At 41.8% G+C, this 22,540-nt stretch overlaps 1 protein-coding gene across 3 annotated transcripts in view; it reads left to right on the forward strand.

Moving 5' to 3' along the window:
• Positions 1 to 22,003, forward strand: part of LOC135110858 (ATP-dependent RNA helicase DHX8-like) — a gene marked incomplete at its 3' end in the record, with an annotated part of 103,960 nt that extends 81,957 nt beyond the window's left edge. For all 3 annotated transcript variants that reach the window (XM_064023469.1, XM_064023470.1, XM_064023471.1), the window contains 1 exon segment: positions 21,824 to 22,003. In XM_064023469.1, the coding sequence (XP_063879539.1) occupies positions 21,824 to 22,003 (180 nt within the window).
• Positions 22,004 to 22,540: the final 537 nt, after the last annotated feature.

The raw sequence follows: 22,540 nt of genomic DNA on the forward strand, positions 1-22,540 counted from the left end.
AAGAGTGGAGAGGCACGCCTGAAACCATGTCGAATGGGGCGGGAGTGTGGTGAGTCTCCCGCAGACACTGGCCGTTTAGATGCTGGTAATCCACAGTGCGTCTCGGTTGGCTGGACTTTTTAGCTACCACAACCATTCTTGTACACCATTCTGTGGCTTCGCCAGCTGGGACAGGCTGTATCACGCCCCTCCGCACGTCCTCGTCGAGCTGTGCTTTTACTTCCTCTTCCCAGTGTCGAGGGACGGACGCTGGAGTGTGGCAGGCATAGGGTGTAGCGCCGGGCAGGAGATGGATGTGGTGAGGCTTGCCAGACATCACAGGGAGGGGTGTTCTGCTGGTGTTGAATGCCGTTGCAGAGAAGTGTTGTCGAAGCCAGTTCTCAAGCGAGTTTACATACTCTTCCAGGGGGGCGAATGGTATGGCAGGGGGCCGCATGGGGCCGGTGGTGGCGAGTGGTTGGGAGATCGCCGCCGCACCAACGCTTGGCAGTGTGCAGTGTGGGAAGGTGTCCGGCACGAGACCCAAAGCCTTGCACGCCGCCAGGGAGAGGTAGAACTGCCTCGCCGACTGCATGATGTACACGTCTTGGATAGTCGAACGTTTCCCCAGGGTGACTTGACATATTGTTGATCCCATGCACTGTAGACGTAGGTTAGCCACATCGCGGAGGCCGGCCCGGCTTTGAAGCTGGGAAGGTTCAATACTAAGGGTGTGGAGTAGTGACGGGCCAGCTACGCACACCTGAGCCCCCGTGTCTGCCACGGCGGAAGCCTTGCGTTCCTCCTTGCCGTCCCCCCGTGATACAATGACGTCTATCGTAGGCTGGGGTGTACTGTGGGCGTCGGCTACAGTCACTGCACTGGACACCTCCGATAAAGGTGAGGCTGGAGCTGCCTGCTTACTGGCGGAGGCGGGGTGTCCTCTCCTGCTTCTGCAACATTTCTTCATGTGCCCCACTTTGTTGCAGTAAGAGCATGTGACTGTCCTGGCGGGGAAATTTGAACGGCCAGGGGCATGGCTGTCCCCACAATATCCACATGGTGGCAGGTTCTTCCTTGACGGGGCTGCAGGTGTGCGCGCCGCTGCCACGTCTGCCGAGGCAGGCTCTCCGCTCTCGGCTGTGGTGCCAGCTGCACAGGCGGCATGAAGGCGGCTACCCCCCGCATCGCCGCGGGCTGCCTCGAAAGCACTGCACACGGCCCTCAAGGCATCGACACTCGTGTATGACTCGCACGTCTGGAACACGTGACGTTTTAACTCTTCGTCACTTAGGCCTACCACAAGCTTCCGAAGCAGAACGTACTCCGCTAAATCACACTGACACTCTGGGCACTGAAACGCACAATCCGCGGCCTTCTGCGCACAGCGTCGGAAGAACTCACCAATGGGCTCGTCTTGCCCCTGTGACGCACCGAAGAAGTCCGCCCACAGGGCCGCTTGGTTGGAGGAGCGGAGCACTAACTTGCCAAGCGCGTCCAGGGCTTCCTCCGGCATAAGAGCGCTCCACTGGGCGTCGGTGTATCGGGTGTCCACTGCACGCTGCAAGGCGGGAACACAAGTGAGTTGTATGTGTTGTACCGCTTCTCGTGGTGGGAACTTGCAGAGTTGCATCCATGCGGTCATAGAGCGGCGCCAGGTTCTGAAGGTGGCGGACATCATTTCGATCTCGCACTTCTCCGGGGCAGAGGTCAGGGGTTGACGTGCTGGGTGGCCGCCATGGCCGCTGCTGTCCGCTGTGGTGAGGCCGGCTTGTAGAGAAGACAGGGTCTGTTGCTGGACCTGGATCACGGCTCTTGCTTGTGCCAGGGCGCTTGTGAGGCCCCTGGACGCTATAGCAGGGGACCTGCGGGTCCTAACGACGGGTCTGTTGGGTGTGGCCATGGTGAAGGTCCGGAGTCAGCTCACTGCGCCACGTCTGAGGTCCAAGAGGAATGAAAGACTGCGTCCTGCTCTGACCTTTACTGAGTGCTGACTGCCTTTGTTACAGGTGGCGCGGGCTGGTGCTGCCGCGGGCATCTCTCAACATATCGTACACCCTACAGGGGTGATTATCCAGGACATACTGTCACCAGAGAAGCATATAAATGGAATTTTTGGCTCCACATATAGGATGTTAAATAACATTAGAGTGGCTTTTACCTACATGGACATGGATATGATGGAAAAAATTATTACAATCATGATATGCTCGAAGTTAGAGTACATTGCAATCGTGTGGTCTCCACACATGAGGAAGAATATAAGGAAACTGGAAAGAATACAGAGAACAGCAGTGAATATGGTGCCATAATTGAAGGAAGAGACTTAAGAAGAGCGACTGAAAGAAATGAGATTAATAACATTGGAAGAGGGAAGATGAAGGGGAGACTTGATAACAATGTACAAATTAAATTCCATATGGAAAAGGTAGACAGACAAGTTTTGGAGATGCATATGGATGAGGGAACAAGATGTATAAGAGGACATACAAAAAGGATTAAGAGTAAATGTCTCAGTGACATCAAGAAATATAGTTTCCCGTACTGAAGCATTGACCTCGGGAATAATTTAAGTGAGGAGATAGTTAAAGCTGCTAGTGTGAACGAATTTAAAGAGAAATTGGATAACTGCAGATATGGAGACAGGACAAATGAGCTTTAGCTTGGACCCTGTACAATACAACAAGGTAAGTACAACTAAGTAAATACACACACACACACACACACACACACACACACACAGAAAAATAGTAAAAGTGAAGGACTGGATGCGATGTATACCAACACAGATGGACTGTTACACAGAACAGTGGAATTACAAGACTATTTAAAAGAAAAGAATCTGAAGGTGGTGTGTTTAATGGAAACAAAAGCTAAAAGAAAATAAGATTGTCATTGACAATGACTGCATTATGTAGAGAAGAGATAGGATTGGTAAAAGAGGGGGAGGTATAATGATAATGACAAGAAATGAGGTAAAGACAAAAATAGTGAAATATGGGGAAGGAAAAGCAGAAATAGTAAATGTTAACTTGGAGGATAATAATGGAAAAATACTGATGGCAATAACAACCTATGTACCACCCAAAGGAAATTCTCGGAGCAAGGAAGACTATAAAAAATAACAGGAGATACCATCTAGCATTTGAGTAAATTAATCAGAAGTAATGAAAGAGTATTATTGGTTGGTGATTTCAATTGTAAAGAAATAAATTGGGAAATGTTTGAGGCAGGAGGAAATGAAACTGCATGGGGAGAAAGATTTCTGAAGCTGATTATGGAAAACACAGTGATGCAATGGGTGACTGAAAATACGAGATATAGGGGAGATAAAGAACCAACAAGACTTGACCTAATATTAATGAAAGGAATTGACCTAACTAAAGAATTAAGATATGTGTGCTCCATGGGATGGGAAAAAGTGAACATGTAATGATAGAAATAGAGACTGATAATGATGTCAATGAAGAGGATGAATCATACAAAGAAAACAGGAGAAACTTTGGGAAAAGAAATATAAACGATCTTAAGAGATTCTATGAAGAATGGACTGGGGAAAGGTGAAAAGAGCAAATGATGTGCAAGATAAGTATGACGTTTTTATGGAACTATATGAGACAAAAGTGAATAAATATGTCCCACTATACAAACCTAAAGGAAAAGGAAAGCAGGTGTGGTTCAGTGCAAGATGTGCAAGAGCAAAGAAAAAAAAGAACTATATGAGACAGGAGTGAATAAATATGGCCCAGTATACAAACCTAAAGAAAAGGAAAGCAGGTGTGGTTTAATGCAAGATGTGCAAGTGCAAAGAAAAAAAAGATGAAGCAGGGATAAAAATGAAAAGAAATTGAAATAAAAAAGATATAAAAAAGACTTTAAAATAGCAAAAAATAAATATGTGAGAATAAGGAGAGAGGAAGAGAAAGGATATGAAAAAATATAGTTGAAGAGTGCAGGGACAAAACTGTTCTACAGATTCATAAATGGAAAATTAAACTATAAGAAAAGCTAGAAAGATTGAAGGATGGAAATGAAACATGCAAAGACCCAAAAAACATGAATAAATAACAAAAACAAAAAGTTTCAGCAAGTTTTCACAGAAGAATCAGAATTTAAAGAACCACAACATGAGAAAACAAAAAAGCAAGTGTGGGAAATAGATTAATCAAAGAAGTTTAAAAAATGATGGAGGAACTAGAAGAGAGGAAAGCAAAAGGACCAGATGGAGTATTAGGTTTCATTTTAAAAAGAGTGCAGGAAACAATATTTGATCTAGTATATAACATAATAAAGTGCTCATTATCAACTGGAAGAGAGCACACATAGTGTCAGTTTATAAAAGTGGAAAGAAAGAGGAACCACTAAACTATAGACCATATTTATTTATTTATTTTTTTTATGTAGAAGGGACACTGGCCAAGCAAGTATGTAAGATCTGAAAAAGTGATAAAGAAGCAGTGGACAAAATTTCTAGAAAAACATGATATATTATCAGAAAAAGAGTATAACTTTAGACAAAAGCTATCATGTGTAACAAATTTAATGACTTACTATTCAAGAGGAACTGATATAACACAGGAGAGGGATGGATGGATAGACCTCGTGTATTTAGATCTAAAAAAAAAGCTTTTGACAAAGTTCCCCACAACAGGCTACTATGGAAGCTAGAAAATATAGGAAGATTGAATGGAAAAATGAAAAAACTGGATGGAAAGTTACCTCAAGGGAAGAGAAATGAGAACAGTAGTAAAATATGTAAAATCAAAATGTAGAAAAGTAGATAGTGGAGTACCACAGGGCTCAGTGCTGGCACTGATACTTTTCCTGATCTACATAAATGACATGCCTGAAAGAGTAAAGAGTCACATGAGCTTATTTTCAGACGATGCAAAATTACAAAGACATAAGGAACAACAAAGACTGAAATTCTACAAGAGTATTTGAAAAAAATCTGGGACTGGAGTAAGAAATGGGAGATGGAATTCAATGTGAAAAAAATGTCATGTAATGGAAATGGAAAAAAGTGAAAAAAGACCAAAATGGACATATAAAATGAGAAATAAAGAAATACTAAAAGTACAAGAAGAGAAAGATCTGTGAGGGATAATACATGATAGTCAACAGTCAGAGAAGCATGTAGAAAAGATATTCAGAGAAACATATAGAATGGTAAGAAATACTGGAACGGCATTCCACTACATGGATAAAGGTAGAAAGAGAAAGATAATTACTACTATGATTAGACCAACATTGGAATATGCTGAATCAGCATGGTCTCCCTACAAGAAGAAACATGAAAAAAACTAGAAGGGATACAAAGGATGGCAATGAAGATGGTTCCAGAACTGGAAGAATTAATATATGAAAACATGTTAAAGGAAATAAATCTGCCAACAATGGAACAAAAAAGAGAAAGGAGAGATTTAATACTGATATATAAATTGTGGAATAGAGTGGAAGAAATTGATAATGAGAAACTACTGCTAAGAGAAGAAGGAAATGCCAGATTCACATGAGGACACAGCTAAAAACTAAGAAAAAGAAGATGCTTAAGTAACATAAAGAAATATAGTTTCCCACAGAGAAATATAGAAGTTTGGAACAAGCTAAGTGAGGATGTAGTATTGGCAACAAATGTGCACAGTTTCATTGAAAAAGTGGACAAGTATAGATATGGAGACTGGACTACACGAGCATAGCTCAGGCCTTGAAAATTGTAACTAGATTAATACACACACACACACACTGCATAGTGTAGTAATTAGCACATTCGGCTCACAAATAAGAAGGCCCTGGTTTGAGTCCCAGGCACGGCGAGGCAAATGGGCAAGCCTTTTAATGTGTAGCCCCTGTTCACCTAGCAGCAAGTAGGTACAGAATGTAAAGCGAGGGGTTGTGTTCTCACTGTCCTGGTGTGTGATATATGATTGGTCTCAATCATTCCCAAAGATTGCTCAGTATGAGCTCAGAACTCTTTCTATAGGAAGAATGGCTGGCTGGGTGACCAGCAGGTGACCATAGATGAGTGACTGAATAGGGGTGAGAGAAAGAACAAAGTCTTGTGCAGCAAGGCCACAGGAGGAGGAGAGGCATGTAGTATGCAAGATCAGAAGAGCAGTTAGCATGAAAATAGCAGTAGAATATAGCAAGAGATGCAACATTATGGCAGTGAGAGAGAGGCTAAAGACAATCAGTTAGAGGAGAGGAGTTGATTACACCCTGTCTTAAAGAGTAGTATTAGTGAATCCTACCCCTCCCCCCCCCCCAATACATGTGAAGCATATTCCATAGATGGACAGATAAGGCCCCTGTACAGAGTTAGCAGCTTGAGGAGTGAGAAAAACTGCCAGAGACAACTCAGAACATCTAACTTCATAGAAGCTGCTTTAGCTAAAGATAAGATGTGATGTTTCCAGTTCAGATTATAAGCAAAAGACAGACTGAGGATGTTCAGTGTAGAAGAGGGGCACAGCTGAGTGTCATTGAAGATGGGATAGTTGTCTGGAAGGTTGTGTCAAATTGATAAATGGAGGAATTGAGTTTTTTAGGCATTAAAAATACCAAGTTTGCTCTGCCCCGATCAAAAATTTTAGAGAGATCAGAGGTCAGGCATTCTGTGGCTTCCCTGCATGAATTGTTTACTTCCTGAATGGTGGGACATCTATGAAAAGACATGGAAAAGTGCAGGGTGGTATCATCAGTATAGGAGTGGATAGGAGTTTGGTATAGAAGGTCATTGATGAATAATAAGAAAAGAGTGGGTGACAGGACAGAACCCTAAGGAACACTACTGTTTTTAGATTTCGAAGAACAGTGACAATAGAACTGTCTGAAAGGAAACTTGAGATTAAATTACTGAGAGAAGGATAGAAGCCATAGGAGGGTAGTTTGGAAATCAAAGCTTTCTACCAGACACTATCAGAAGCTTTTGATATGTCTAAGGCAGCAACAAAAGTTTCACTAATTTCCTTAAAAGAGGATAACCAAGAGTTAGCAATGAAATGAAGATCATCAGTAGAGTGGCCTTGACAGAACCCATACTGGCAATCACATAGAAGGTTGTGAAGTGATAGATGTTTAAGAATCTTCCTGTTGAGAATAGATTAAAAAACTTTAGAGAGGCAGAAAATTAAAGCAATAGGATTTTAGTTTGAAGGGTTAGAATGGTCACCCTTTAAGGAACAGGCTGAATGTAGGCAAACCTTCAGCAAGAAGGAAAGGTAGATGTTGATAGAGTTGGAAAAGTTTGACTAGGCAAGGTGCAAACATGGACACAATTTCAGAGAATAATAGGAGGAACCCCATCAAGCCTTCCAAGGGTTATGGCCAGTGAGAGCATGGAAAATATAACTGTGAAGGATCTTTATGGATAGCATGAAGTAGTCAGACGGTGGAGGAGTGGGAGGAACAAGCTCTGAATCATCCAAGGTAGAGTTTTTAGCAGAGGTTTAAGTGAAGAGTTCAGCTTTAGAAATAGATGAGATGGCAGTGGTGCCATCTGGTTGAAATAAAAGAGGGAAAGATGAAGAAGCAAAGTTATTAGAGATGTTTTTGGCTAGGTACTGGAAAATACAAGGGGAGTTATATCTTGAAAAATTTTGATGTTCTCTATTAATGAAAAAGTTTTGGCTAGTTTGAGAACAGACTTGGCATGATTCCAGGCAGAAATATAAAGTGCATGAGATTCTAGTGATGAAAGGCTTAAGTTCATTTTGTGGGCCACCTCTCTATCATGTATAGCACAAGAACAGGCTGTGTTAAACCAAGGTTTGGGAGGTTCAGATCGAGAGAAAGAGTGAGGAATGTATGCCTTCATGCCAGACACTATCACCTCTCTTATGCATTCAGCACACAGAGATAGGTGTCTGACACAGAAGCAGTAGTCATTTGAAGAAAATCAGAATAAACCTCCTCAGATCTCCCCAATTAGTAGATACAAAATGCCAGAGGCACTTCTGCTTTGAGGATACTGAGGAGGGATAGGACAAGATACAAATATGAGGTTGTGATCGGAGGAGCCCAATGGAGAAGATAGGGTGACAGCATAAGTGGAAGGATTAGAGGTTAGGAAAAGATTAAGAATGTTATGCATATCTCCAAGATGGTCAGGAATACAAGTAGGGTGTTGCACCATTTGCTCTAGGTCATGGAGGATAGCAAAGTTGTAGGTTAGTTCACCAGGATGGTCATTGAAGGAAGAGGGAAGCCAGAGTTGGTGGTGAACATTGAAGTCTCCAAGAATGGAGATCTCTGCAAAAGAGAAAAAATTCAGAATGTGCTCCACTCTGGAATTTCAATAGTCAAAGAATTTCTTATGGTCAGAGGAGTTAGGTGAGATGTATATACAGCACAGATAAATTTTGTTTGAGAGTGACTCTGTAGTCATACCCAGATGGTGGAAAATTTTGAAGATTCGAGAGCATGGGCCATGAGAGCAGGTTAAATCATTGTACACATAGATACATCATCCAGCTTTGGATTGAAAATGAGGATAGAGAAAGTAAGAGGGAACAGAGAAGGGCCTACTCTCAGTTGCTTCTGGCACTTGTGTTTCAGTAAGGAAAAGAAGGTGAGTTTTAGTAGAGGAGAGGTAGTGTTCTACAGATTGAAAATTAGATCTAAGGTTGCAGATGTTGCAGAAATTAATGAGGAAAAAGTTGAGGGGGTGTCAAGACACTTAAGGTTGATACCAGAAGAGCAGTGTGACCTGGGGACATTTATGGTCTCCTACCTAAATGGGGACTCCGAGGCTGGTGTAGGAGTCACCATATTCAATTTAGAATTTTGAGTGAAGGGTGTGTGTGTTATAATTATTATTTTTTTTTTTATGTAGGAGGGATGCTGGCCAAGGGCAACAAAAATCCAATAAAAAAAAAATTCCCACTGAAATGCCAGTCCCATAAAAGGGTCCAAAGCGGTAGTCAAAAATTGAAGGATAAGTGTCTTGAAACCTCCCTTTTGAAGGAATTCAAATCATAGGAAGGTGGAAAAACAGAAGCAGGCAGGGAGTTCCAGAGTTTACCAGAGAAAGGAATGAATGATTGAGAATACTGGTTAACTCTTGCATTAGAGAGGTGGACAGAATAGGGGTGAGAGAAAGAAGAAAGTCTTGTGCAGCGAGGCCGCAGGAGGAGGGGAGGCATGCAGTTAGCAAGATCAGAAGAGCAGTTAGCACGAAAATAGCAGTAAAAGACAGCTAGAGATGCAACATTGTGGCGATGAGAGAGAGGCTGAAGACCGTCATTTAGAGGAGAAGAGTTGATGAGACAAAAAGCTTTTGATTCCACCCTGTCTAGAAGAGCGGTAAGAGTGGAACCCCCCCGACATGTGAAGCATACTCCATACATGGACAGATAAGGCCATTGTACAGGGTTAGCAGCTGGGGGGGGGGGGAAACTGGCAGAGATGTCTCAGAATGCCTAACTTCATAGAAGCTGTTTTAGCTAGAGATGAGATGTGAAGTTTCCAGTTTAGATTATAAGTAAAGGACAGACCGAGGATGTTCAGTGTTGAATGTTATTGAAGAAGAGGGGATAGTTGTTTGGAAGGTTGTGTCAAGTTGATAGATGGAGGAATTGAGTTTTTGAGGAATTGAACAATACCAAGTATGCTCTGCCCCAATCAAAAATTTTAGAAAGATCAGAAGTCAAGCATTCTGTGGCTTCCCTGTGTGAAATGTTTACTTCCTGAAGGGTTGGACGTCTATGAAAAGACGTGGAAAAGTGCAGGGTGGTATCATCAGCATAGGAGTGGATAGGACAAGAAGTTTGGTTTAGATCATTAATGAATAGTAAGAAGAGAGTGGGTGACAGGACAGAACCCTGAGGAACACCACTGTTAATAGATTTAGGAGAAGAACAGTGACCGTCTACCACAGCAACAATAGAATGGTCAGAAAGGAAACTTGAGATGAAGTTACAGAGAGAAGGATAGAAGCTTTAGGAGGGTAGTTTGGAAATCAAAGCTTTGTGCCAGACTTTATCAAAAGCTTTTGATATATCCAAGGCAACAGCAAAAGTTTCACCAAAATCTCTAAAAGAAGATGACCAAGACTCAGTAAGGAAAGCCAGAAGATCACCAGTAGAGTGGCCTTGATGGAACCCATACTGGCGATCAGATAGAAGGTTGTGAAGTGATAGATGTTCAGGAATCTTCCTGTTTAGGATAGATTAAAAAAACTTTAGATAGGCAGGAAATTAAAGCAATAGGATGGTAGTTTGAGGGATTAGAATGGTCACCCTTTTTAGGGAACAGGCTGAATGTAGGCAAACTTCCAGGAAGAAGGAAAGATAGATGTTGACACACTGAGCTGAAAGAGTTTGACTAGGCAAGGTGCAAGCATGAAGGCATAGTTTCGGAAAACAATAGGAGGGACCCCATCAGGTTCATAAGCTTTCCGACGTTTTAGGCCAGCAAGGTGCATGTATTTTTGTATGAAGGAAGAGAGTTGTCTTTAGAGGGCAGGTTGTGGCTGCTGCCTTGTGTTGTGAGACACAAAGGGAAATGTTCAGTGAAGTCACAGCTGGGTTATTGATGAGGTCATAGCACCCCTTGATCCAATGTTTCAAACCTCACTGGGAGTAATTATCATTTTGGCAGGTGTCTACTGCCTCCTCCAGTAGGTAGGAAGTCTCTCTTTGTTGTTGGCTAGGGGACCTTTGCAAAGGGGACCTTTGTAAAGTGTTACACCTTGGGTGTAACACTTTAGTGGAATGCCAGTGGATCTAGATTTTCAGTTTTATCACTCAGGCTTGTACTAGGTTAGTTTTCCCAGTAGTACAACCAGCTCCCCAACTTCCCCAACCCAGCTCAGTCAACTTGATGAAGCAGTTTTCTTAACTATATTTCTAGCGAAAATGATATCTGTCATCCTTTTTTCCATGGCAGCTGTCATTGGCTAGAGCGGCCTCTGATGTGTATCTTAGTCCTGCATTCTTCCGCTCCCCATCCCATCCCCCTTTCTCCAACTTCATGCATCTTGTACCTCCCTCATCCCCCCCCCTCCTCTCTCTCTCTCTCTCTCTCTCTCTCTCTCTCTCTCTCTCTCTCTCTCTCTCTCTCTCTCTCTCTCTCTCTCTCTCTCTCTCTCTTTCTCTCTCTCAATCTCTCTCTCAATCTCTCTCTCTCTCTCTCTCTCTCTCTCTCTCTCTCTCTCTCTCTCTCTCTCTCTCTCTCTCTCTCTCTCTCTCTCTCTCTCTCTCTCTCTCTCTCTTGGAGAAATTTATTTCATGGAAATAAAAAATAACCCCAACACCTACAGGTGCTTTCTAATGACAGTCCAGTTACTAAACAAAGGTAGGTATCGTAACCTAAGTTGTCACTTATACTTACAAGAGGCAGGACAGCATCTTGTATAGCCTTTATCCCCCCCTCCCCCTCATCCTTTCTCTCTCTCTCTCTCTCTCTCTCTCTCTCTCTCTCTCTCTCTCTCTCTCTCTCTCTCTCTCTCTCTCTCTCTCTCTCTCTCTCTCTCTCTCTCTCTCTCTCTCTCTCTCTCTCTCTCTCTCTCTCTCTCCATAAGTTAATCCATAGGCCCAAGGGAATGATGACCTTTCACCATCCTTCCACTGCTCTACGTGTGATGTGTGTGTGTGTGTGTGTGTGTGTGTGTGTGTGTGTGTGTGTGTGTGTGTGTGTAATGGTAATGATAATAATAAACGGTTTATTCTTTAGGCAGTTAACAAACTGAAAATGTACAGAGGGGGTGGGGAAATACTTAACATTTATCCTAAAGCTAAGTCTAATCTAGAAGGGTAATACTATTGATTGATGGCTTGCACCATGGTGGGAATTGCACTGAGTCTGTACCGGTCTGTGTGCGGCGCCTTTAGGGGCGTTATCTTGTTGTGGTGTCTGGTGGCACGGACCGGGCGAGGCGCGTCAGGCGGCAGCATGTGTCTGAGACGTGGATGATGCTGCAGTCCCCTTGCAAACTTTTCCAGAGCCTCTCGGTGCCTGGTGGATAGTCTGGACAGACTCAGGGTGGTCAGGGCTTCATCATAGGTGGTGTAGGCAGGGCCAAGGATGACCCTGTACGCCCTTTTCTTCACACTCTCCAGCTGTAGCTGTGGAGTGCGTGTGAGGGAGGAGGACCACGCTGGGGAGGCATACATGTGTTTGGGGAGGATGAAGGTGAGGTACACCCCCCTTAACTTGTCTGTTGGCATCCCCAGTGACCTGAGTCTGCGCAGCATGTACAGCCTGTAGGTAGCGAATCTTACGGTGCTGGCGACATGCTGCTTCCTGGTCAGCTGGTCGTCCACCGTGACTGAGAAGCTTGGCACATCGGACCACCTGGAGGGGGTGAGAGCCCACTGTGAGCTGGGGGAGGGCACTGGTACAGAGGAGGTACAGAAATGCATCACCACAGTTTTGCTGTGGTTGATGGTCTTCCTGCTCTCCTCCGTCCACGTCTGCAGTCGCTGCAGAATTGCTTGCAGTGGTGATTAGTCCGGGTTCTTGTTGGAAACTGGGACGCCCATGGTGCAATCATCCACATACTTCCAGCAATGGGGGATGTCAGTAAGGGTGTTGTTGATGAGGAGGAAGCAAAGTGGACCCATCTTGGTCCCCTGGGGGACCCCACATGTCAGCTGTTGGAAATTAGAGACAGCCCTGATAGCAAACGGCCTGACGCCTCCCTGTGAGGAAGTTGGCTAGCCGCGCTACCAGGCTAGGAGGGAGACCCAGACTTATTGCCTTGCCGATGACAACAGTGTGATCAACAAGATCAAAGGCTTTTTTGAAGTCCACAAAAGCAACAGCTAGAGAGGTGTTTCGCTTGTCCAGGTGGCTGTGGATGAATTCAAGGAACCTAGTCAGGTAATGGGAGGTGGAGGTGGCTTTAATATTTCCAAACTGTCTGATATCCACAGTATTACAAATTTTGGTGTAGGCCCAGTCATACACAAAATCTTCACAAATAAGGCTAGGGATGGGGGTGATAGAGACTGGCCTGAGGTCATTGAGTGACTGTGACTGGAAGTTTTGGGGATGGGGGTGACGTAAGATGTCTTCCAGTCTGCGGGGCAAGAGTGTTGGGAGAGAGAAGCGTTTATTATGGAGCATAGCGGTGTTGCTAGCTCTATGGCAAATTCCTTGTAAATTTTTATAGGAAGGTCAGTGGGTGTGGTGGATCTTGGTTTGAATTTGAGTATTCTCTTAAAAAAACATCCATCACCTGGACAATGGGGGGGAGGAGAGGGAGCGGGAAGATAGGCAGGAAGCGGAGTAGGGTGGAGGGGAGGAAAGGTCTGACAGATAGCGGCAAAGTGATCGTTCATCTCCTGAGCCGCAAGATTGGCAGGAAGGTATGAGGTGCAAGGGAGGGATGAAGTGTGCTTTTGTAGGCCACACAAAGCTTTGATCTTAGTGTACCACTGTCTGTTGTTGACCAGCTTAAGGTGGTGTATCTTAATAATAAAAATAATAATAATAATAAACGGTTTATTATTTAGGCAGTTGACAAACTGAAAATGTACATAGGGGATGGGGAAAAACTTAACATTAATCCTAAAGGTAAGTCTAATCTAGGAGGGAAATACTATTGATTGATGGCTTGCACCATGGTGGGAATCGCACTGAGTCTGTACCGGTCCATGCGCGGCGCCTTCAGGGATGTTATTTTGTTGTGGTGTCTGGTGGCACGGACAGGGCGAGGCGCGTCGGGCGGCAGCATGTTTCTGAGACGCGGATGATGCAGTAGTCCCCTCCCAAACTTCTCCAGAGCCTCTCGGTGCCTGGTGGATATTCTGGACAGACTCAGGGTGGTCAGGGCTTCTTCATAGGTGGCATATGCAGGGCCAAGGATGACCCTGCACGCCCTTTTCTGCACACTCTCTAGCTGTAGCTGTTGAGTGTGCGTGAGGGAGGAGGACCACGCTGGGGAGGCGTACATGAGTTTGGGGAGGATGAAGGTAAGGTACACCCCCCTTAACTCATCTGTCGGTGTCCCCAGTGACCTGAGTCTGCGCAGCATGTACAGCCTGTAGGTAGCTGATCTCACGGTGCTGGCGACATGCTGCTTCCAGGTCAGCTGGTCGTCCACCGTGACTCCGAGAAGCTTGGCACATTGGACCACCTGGAGGGGATGAGGGCCCACTGTGAGCCGGGGAGGGGGCACTGGTACAGAGGAGGTACAGAAATGCATCACCACAGTTTTGCTGTGGTTGATGGTCATCCTGCTCTCCTCTATCCACATCTGCAGTCGCTCCAGAATTGCTTGCAGTGGCGAGTAGTCCGGGTTCTTGGTGGAAACTGGGACGCCCACGGTGCAGTCGTCCACATACTTCCAGCGATGGGGGGTGTCGGTGAGGGCGTCGTTGATGAGGAGGAGGAAGCATAGAGGACCCATCTTGGTCCCCTGGGGGACTCCACATGTCAGCTGTTGGAAATTAGAGACAGAGCCCTGATAGCGAACGGCCTGACGTCTCCCTGTGAGGAAGTCGGCTAGCCACGCTATCAGATTAGGAGGGAGACCCAGACTTACTGCCTTGCTGATGACAACAGTGTGATCAACAAGATCAAAGGCTTTTTTGAAGTCCACAAAAGCAACAGCTAGAGAGGTGTTTCGCTTGTCCAGGTGGCTGTGGATGAATTCAAGGAAGCTGGTCAGGTAATGTGAGGTGGAGGTGGCTTTAATATTTCCGAATTGTCTGATATCCACGGTGTTACAAATTTTGGTGTATGCCCAGTCATATACAAAATCTTCACAAATAAGGCTAGGGATGGGAATGATAGAGACTGGCCTGAGGTCATTGAGTGACTGAGGACTGGAAGTTTTGGGGATGGGGGTGACGTAAGATATCTTCCAGTCCGCGGGGCAAGAGTGTTGGGAGAGTGAGGCGTTTATTATGGAGCATAGCGGTGTTGCTAGCTCTACAGCAAATTCCTTGTAAATTTTTATAGGAAGGTCAGTGGGTGTGGTGGATCTTGGTTTAAATTTAAGTATTCTCTTAAAAACATCCATCGCCTGGACAGTGTGTGGAGGGGGAGGGAGTGGGAAGATAGGCAGGAAGCGGAGTGGTGTGGAGGGGAGGAAAGGTTTGACAGATAGCAGCAAAGTGATCGTTCATCTCCTGAGCCGCGAGATTAGCAGGAAGGTGTGAGGTGCAAGGAAGAGATGAAGTGTGCTTTTGTAAGCCACACAAAAGCTTTGATCTTAGCGTACCACTGTCTGTTGTTGGTCAGCTTGAGGTGGTGTATCTTGTCTGGGTAATAGCTTGCCTTTGCATTCTTAATCTCCCTGTGTGTGTGTGTGTGTGTGTGTGTGTGTGTGTGTTATAATGTAAAAATTGTCCTGAACATTTAGGAGAGAGAGAGAGAGAGAGAGAGAGAGAGAGAGAGAGAGAGAGAGAGAGAGAGAGAGAGAGACTTCATTAAAATTTTAAAAAGATTTCAGACAAACGTAATGAAAATAACAAGTTGAACAACAAAAGAAGATGGTAAACGGTAGAAGACCAAGTGTGATCTTAGCTTCCCTATCTTCCCCTGCTTCTGCCTAACCCCACACCCTCTCTCTCTCTCTCTCTCTCTCTCTCTCTCTCTCTCTCTCTCTCTCTCTCTCTCTCTCTCTCTCTCTCTCTCTCTCTCTCTCTCTCTCTCTCTCTCTCTCTCTCTCTCTCTCTCTCTCTCTCAAACTTATTTCTTGGAAATAAAAAATAACCCCAACACCTAAAGGCAACATCAGCAGCACGAATGAGATTGCCAGTCTGTTTTACCCAACCACAGAAAAGGGAATTACTACAGCATTTAACTCCCACAGCTGTGAAAGGATCGACAACCATGCATAGGGTGAAACAATTATAACGAGGCAACACCACATATATGCTCAAGGTATAAAACCCTGATGGGAACAACTGCCCTCATAATGGGCCGTCCACTGTCCACTGGCATATTTTAGCCTCTAGTCGAGTAGCATAGTTTACAGCCTCCTGGACAGCTGGCCTGATCAGGGCCTGAGGAGGGAGTAAAGTTCACTGCACAGCTAATCACTTAAGTCCTCTGCAGCTGAGGCAGCTTCAGCCCACAGTAGCATTTAGCCCAAAACAAGAACACAAAGTGACATGAATACTGACAAGTACCCCCAAACACACAGGAGGGTAATTCTCCTCTAACTGTATAAGAACTCGCCCCACACACACATGCAGCTGAGGAGTCACTCACTGATGTTTAGTGTGTTACAAATAAACTACACTGCTTGGCATACTAAATTGGAGACTCCTATGCTACTTAAGTGGGCCAGGGCGTATGGCTGGTAATTACTCACTTATCCTATTAAAGCAACTGACTTGACCAGCTGTATTTCTGCCCCAGTCTCTGCCAAAAGCTATTGTGTATCATATCCATCTCATGTAAGTGCTGGGTAGTGACTGACTGTGTGAAAGCACACTAAACACTCTCCTGCTTTTGCTGCTATGGGGAGGGGGACAATGGGAGGAGGTTATAAGAAAAGGGAGGGGGGGTGGTGATATACATACATACACCCAAGTGCTCTGCCAGCTGCATTGCACCCTACACTGGCTTATATGAATAAAGCACTTCACTTCTGGAAATTCTAATGATTAAACTAGGAGGGCTAGATGAATACCGATTATGTTATTGTCAAGAGGCAACTCTTCTACTAAATACTGGGAGAGACTCAGATTTAATGGACAAGTAAGGAAATTTATGTGGGGAATATATGTGACTGCGCAGACAAATATTATACTAGGAGCTTCAGGCTGGGTAGTCTATGTGTTAGAGATGTATCCAAGTCTCATCCCCAGCCTCTCTCTCTCCCTCTCTCCTCTATGATATATATATATATATATATATATATATATATATATATATATATATATATATTATATATATATATATATATATATATATATATATATATATATGTATATCATATTTGATGGCTCATAAGACGCATGGGCTCATAAGACGCACCCAGTTTTGGCAGACATTAAAAAAAAAAAAAAGATAAATGAGTGGATTTTAATCTCTGAATATGAAGTAAAGGATTTCACCTGACATTTGAAGACTCTCACATGCATTTAGATCATTATTAGATCCCAATATTTTGCATTTAAAAACTTTGATATTTGTTAGTAGCCTATGTACCAATCCTGTTGTGAGATGTTAACATGTACCTGGCATATGGCATCGGCAGTGACTGAGACACTACAGAGGTAATAAAGTTTGTTCATAAGAATGTTAATAGATAGGTGCAATTTTAATTGTATGAAAGTGTGTCTTACCTCAAGGAGTAATGGCATCACACTGTAAAGAATGCAGTGAAGCTTGCCCGTGTCACTGGGTGTGGCACGTAACTGACCATGTGTTTGTTTTGGTACATGCAATGTATGGTGCGTGGTCACTTAGGCAAATTCTTCCTGACTGGTGTCATTCTATGTGAATTAACAGTATGACATATTATATATTGTTACCTTGAAAGAAAGAGTTGTTTTGTGGTGTAGTACCAATCATCACTTTGTTTACATGTGTGAAGATGTCTGGGGTTTGATTTTAGAGCCTCTGTTGCCATAGACTTACCACCAACCACTGCCTCAAAGCTGGACCTTGGCCTCATAGGATGCAGGCTCATTTCCTGAGACTTTTATTTTGGAGAAAAGGTGCATCTTATGAGCCATCATATATATATATATATATATATATATATATATATATATATATATATATATATATATATATATAATATATATATATATATATATATATATATATATATATATATATATATATATATATATATGTATATACACACACACACACACACAGGGTGTAATGTGAGTTTCTGCAAATTCTGAAAGAGGTGAAAGAACATGTAATTCTAAGTAAGAAATTATCTATACACATACATTTTAAGGTTTTGTTTACCTGTCAGAGGAGTCGAAAATGTTTGGGACTCGTGGGTGTGCTGTGGGTGTAGCTATAAGGTGACGGACAGACGGTTGCATTGTTGCAGCCTCGGAGGTGCCACTTGGTCAAGTTATGAATGGTTTTATCTTGTATTTTGCAGGCTATGGAATATTGCAGTATCTTCTAACAAGACAAATGGTATTAAAAAGCATTTAATTTACCAATAAGCATTGAATGACAACATTATTGCAGTGATTAAAAGTACTCCTGTAAAATGCTATGTGGCATCATTGAAGTGAGGGAGGAGGGGGAAGCAAGTCCGAGTGACCTTGAAAACAGCTGAGTGCTGATGCCACGTAGCATCTTACAGGAGTACTTTTAATCACACGCAGTAATGCTGTCGTGTAATGCTTATCGGTAAATTACAGGCTTTTGAATACCATTTGTCTTGCTGTAAGATAATGTAATATTCCACAGCTTGCAGAAAATAAGATTAAACCATTTGTAATTTGAGCAAGTGGCACCTCCAAGGCTGCGACAATGCAGCCGTCTCCGTCACCTCATAGTTACGTGCATAGCACACCTGTAAGTCCCATACATTTTCAACTCCTCTGACAGGTAAAACAAAGCCTTAAAATGCATATGTGTATTGAACATTTCCTACCTAGAATTACACGTTCTTTCGCCTCTTTCAGTATTTGCAGAAACTCGCATTACACCCTGTATATATATATATATATATATATATATATATATATATATATATATATATATATCTATATATATATATATATATATATATATATATATATATATATATATATATATATATTCATTTATTTACTTAAGTAAATAAATTAATAAATAAATAAATAAATATATATATATATATATATATATATATATATATATATATATATATATATATATATATATATATATATATATATATATATATCTTTATTTATTTATTCATTTATTTACTTATATATATACACACAGTGGAACTTCAGTTACTGAATGTCTCCCTTTCTGAACAACTTTGCTTTTGAACAAAATTTTTAACTCTTAATTGCTTTGGTTATCGTACCATAATTCAGTTTTCAAACAAAGTTATTTGATTTCAAATACTACAAGATGTAGCAAAAGCTTCCATTTATTACTAACTTATAGTTTCTATAAATATTTCCTTTGTTTTTATATATTTGGAGGAGAGGCACAGAGGGTAAGACAGTAATTCAATCTTTGAAATAAATTAAATGTGATCCCATTGAAGAAGTTGAAGAACCTTGACGTAAACAAACGAGGTTCAGCTCTCAGGAGTAATTCCGAGCCTCCTGTGGCTTTCTGTATGACCCACAACACCATCACTACTGCACAACTGCATTTTCCCAGTAGCTTTTCCCAGCAGCAAGATGTCTAAGTGTTATGATCACCTTCATTTTGGCAGTGAGTGGGTTGCTCTTCTCTACGTCACTCTGTAAGGCTTCCCTCACTTGATCGGTGACTAGAAGAATGCCAGCTTGGTCTAAACAATATCTTTTGATGAGTTCTGTGTCACTAAGTTCATTCAATACATCCTTTCTGGATTAAAAAATTTTAAGCTGGAGATGCTGTGGAGCAGCCATCTGAGCAGTGGGAGCGTCGGTCATTACCCATGAAGATATGGTGGATGGGTGTCTGAGAACAGATTATTCTGTTTTACATTGATTCCTATGGGGAAAATAGTTTTGGTTTTTTAACATTTCAGATTTTGAATGATATTCAGGAACGAATTAAGTTTGAAAACCAAGGTTCCAAATATATATATATATATATATATATATATATATATATATATATATATATATATATATATATATATATATATATATATATATATATATATATATACACTGTATTTGACAGCTTATAAGACACATCTTTTTCCTAAAAAACAGTCTCAGAAAATGAGCCTGCATCTTATAAGGCCTAGGTTCAGCTTTGGGGCAGTAGCCAGTGGTAAGTCTACGTTAACAGTGGCCCTTAAATCAAACTGCATACATCTTCGCACATGTAAACAAAGTGATGATTACTTCTACACCACAAAAAACAACTCTTTTTTTTCAAGATAATAATGTATAGCAGGTTGTACTTACTGGTAATTCACATAAAATAACACCAGCCAGGAAAAAATTAAGTGATAATGCTTACATTGCATGTACCAAAACAAAATTGTGGTTGGTTGCACACCAAACCTGGCTACATGCACAAGATTCATTGCATTTCTTAGTATGATGCCATTATTCCTTGAGGTAAGACATACCTTCATACAACTGAAATTGTGCCTATCTTTTAATATTCTTACCTTGCATAATGTTCAACAAAATATGAAGCTAATGAGAAACATTTTTTTTTTTTTTATTTAGAAAATAGCTTACTACTTAACAAAACAAAAGATTTTATAAGTGAAGAGAGCGTCATGAGGTAGGGTGGCTTGTGGTGATGGTCTGTATTGAATATTTCAAATAAAAATATTTTGTAGAGAATAAGGTATATCTATTTTCACACACTAGAATTATGTGTAGAATGATTATAAAAAAATATGATGTGCAAACCATATTATCCCTCTGGGCTCTGACATTGTCAATGCCTATGCTATATTTGTTTACGTCTCACAGCAGGATAGGTCTAAGGACCAGTGTTGGTAGGTCCTAACAGATATTAAGGTTTTTAAATGTACAATATTAGGATCTAATAAGGATCAGAATAGTACATATGAGGGGGCTTCAAATGTCAGGTGAAATCCTACACTTCATATTCAGAGCTTAAACTGACTTGTTTATGTATTTATTTATTTATTTATTTATTTATTTATTTATTTATTTATTTATTTATTTATTTATTTATTATTTTTTCTTTATTTATTTTTCAATGCCTGCCCAAACTGAGGTGTGTCTTTTAAGCCCATGCATCTTATAAGCCATCAAATATGGTATTTAGATAGATAGACAGTTAGAGAGAGAGGAGAGAGGAGAGAGGGAGGGATGTTTGAGAAATGTAGAAACAGGGAGGGAGTGGGAATGGGAAGGTGGACATGGAGTGGGATTGAGAAAGGTGTGGCTTAATTTACACATCATGACTTCTGGCCAGTGATATTTACCTACTAAAATCACTTGAGTTGACATGTTGGTTTAACTAAACAATAAGGGTAGAAGCCTGCTTAATTAAGCATGGAGCTGACTGTACCTTATGGTTTAGTCAGGCAATCTGTCCTTCCAACCTGTCAAATCTGGTTTCAGTCCCCATTCACATTCCCCTTCTGTTTGTGGTTTTATCCAGGGAGGAAAGACTCACCAAATAGGAGATAGTTACCAGATGAGAATTATGATAAATTGGGTTTACTGAATGCTAACTTCTCATTACTGAAAACACTAAATGTGAGATTTACCTGTACTTGTTTTCAAATATGATATGATGTTACATAACAGTAATGTTGAAGGTAAAGGTGACCTTAAGAGTTTTATTGACAACACACAACCAGGTTGCCATTAACTTACTATCTCAAGTCACAGTATAATATGGAGGACTGAAAACCCTGATGTGGAGATGGGTCACAATAAGCCACTCTAAAATGTAGTATCTGATACATCACTAGGATATAAATACATGTACATACATGAATACAGGTAGATAACTGTGTCCCAGTTCACTAAATATGGAATCAGGCTCATGCATCCACAGCTTGAAGAAATTGTTGACAAAGAAACGAGTTTTGATGAGGAAGAACACTCATTATTTTGTGATCACTTGTTTGGATCACTCAAGTTTCCACATATTTTGACTTCATTATTGTGGTTATTTTTGGGGAGAAGATAAATACCCAACATCCAATGCTTGTCTGTAAATATTTTGTTTGTATTCTTTTGTGAAAATGAATTATCTTATATCACTGTTGTCAGGTCATTAATGGAATTTCATTTCTTTTTCTCTTAAGACACAAGTTGGATGTAGTAACATGTGGCAAGAATGTTGCTCGTGCACAGAAGACTATCTGTTCAGGATTCTTCAGAAATGCTGCCAAGAAGGATCCACAGGAAGGTTACCGGACTCTGGTTGATTCACAGGTGGTCTACATTCACCCATCATCAGCTCTTTTCAATCGACAACCTGAATGGTAATAATGTTTTTTTTTGTTTTGTGTTTTCTCATTTCTCATCTGCATTGCATAAATTTATATTTCATTGTAGGATAAACAAAGAACTTATGACACATTTCAACATATTACATTATTTCAAAGGTGGAAATCTTACTAAATTTTAATTTCTTTGATAGTGTGTGTGTGTGTGTGTGTGTGTGTGTGTGTGTGTGTGTGTGTGTGTGTGTGTGTGTGTGTGTGTGTGTCACTGCTCCTGGAGTCTGTCTTGACCCATAGTACAAGCAATGGGGCTAGTGAAACGGTAGTCTTTATATACCAAATGGCCTAGCTTAGACTGCAATACTATTACCACACTGCTGCTAGCACCACTTGGATACAAGAGGAACAATTATGATCATTGTATTCTCTTCATTGTCCTCAGATCACTTCCCAATTCTCATTTTACATTCCCCAATCACAGCTTGCCAGTCACATTACCTAGGAACATACTCAAACACCACACATGTACAGGATGTCTCGCAAGTTAAGCTACATACTTCAGGATTTCATAGTTAA

The sequence above is a fragment of the Scylla paramamosain genome, chromosome 21, assembly GCF_035594125.1.
Source record: "Scylla paramamosain isolate STU-SP2022 chromosome 21, ASM3559412v1, whole genome shotgun sequence".
In the NCBI taxonomy this organism is placed as follows: Eukaryota; Metazoa; Arthropoda; class Malacostraca; order Decapoda; family Portunidae; genus Scylla; species Scylla paramamosain.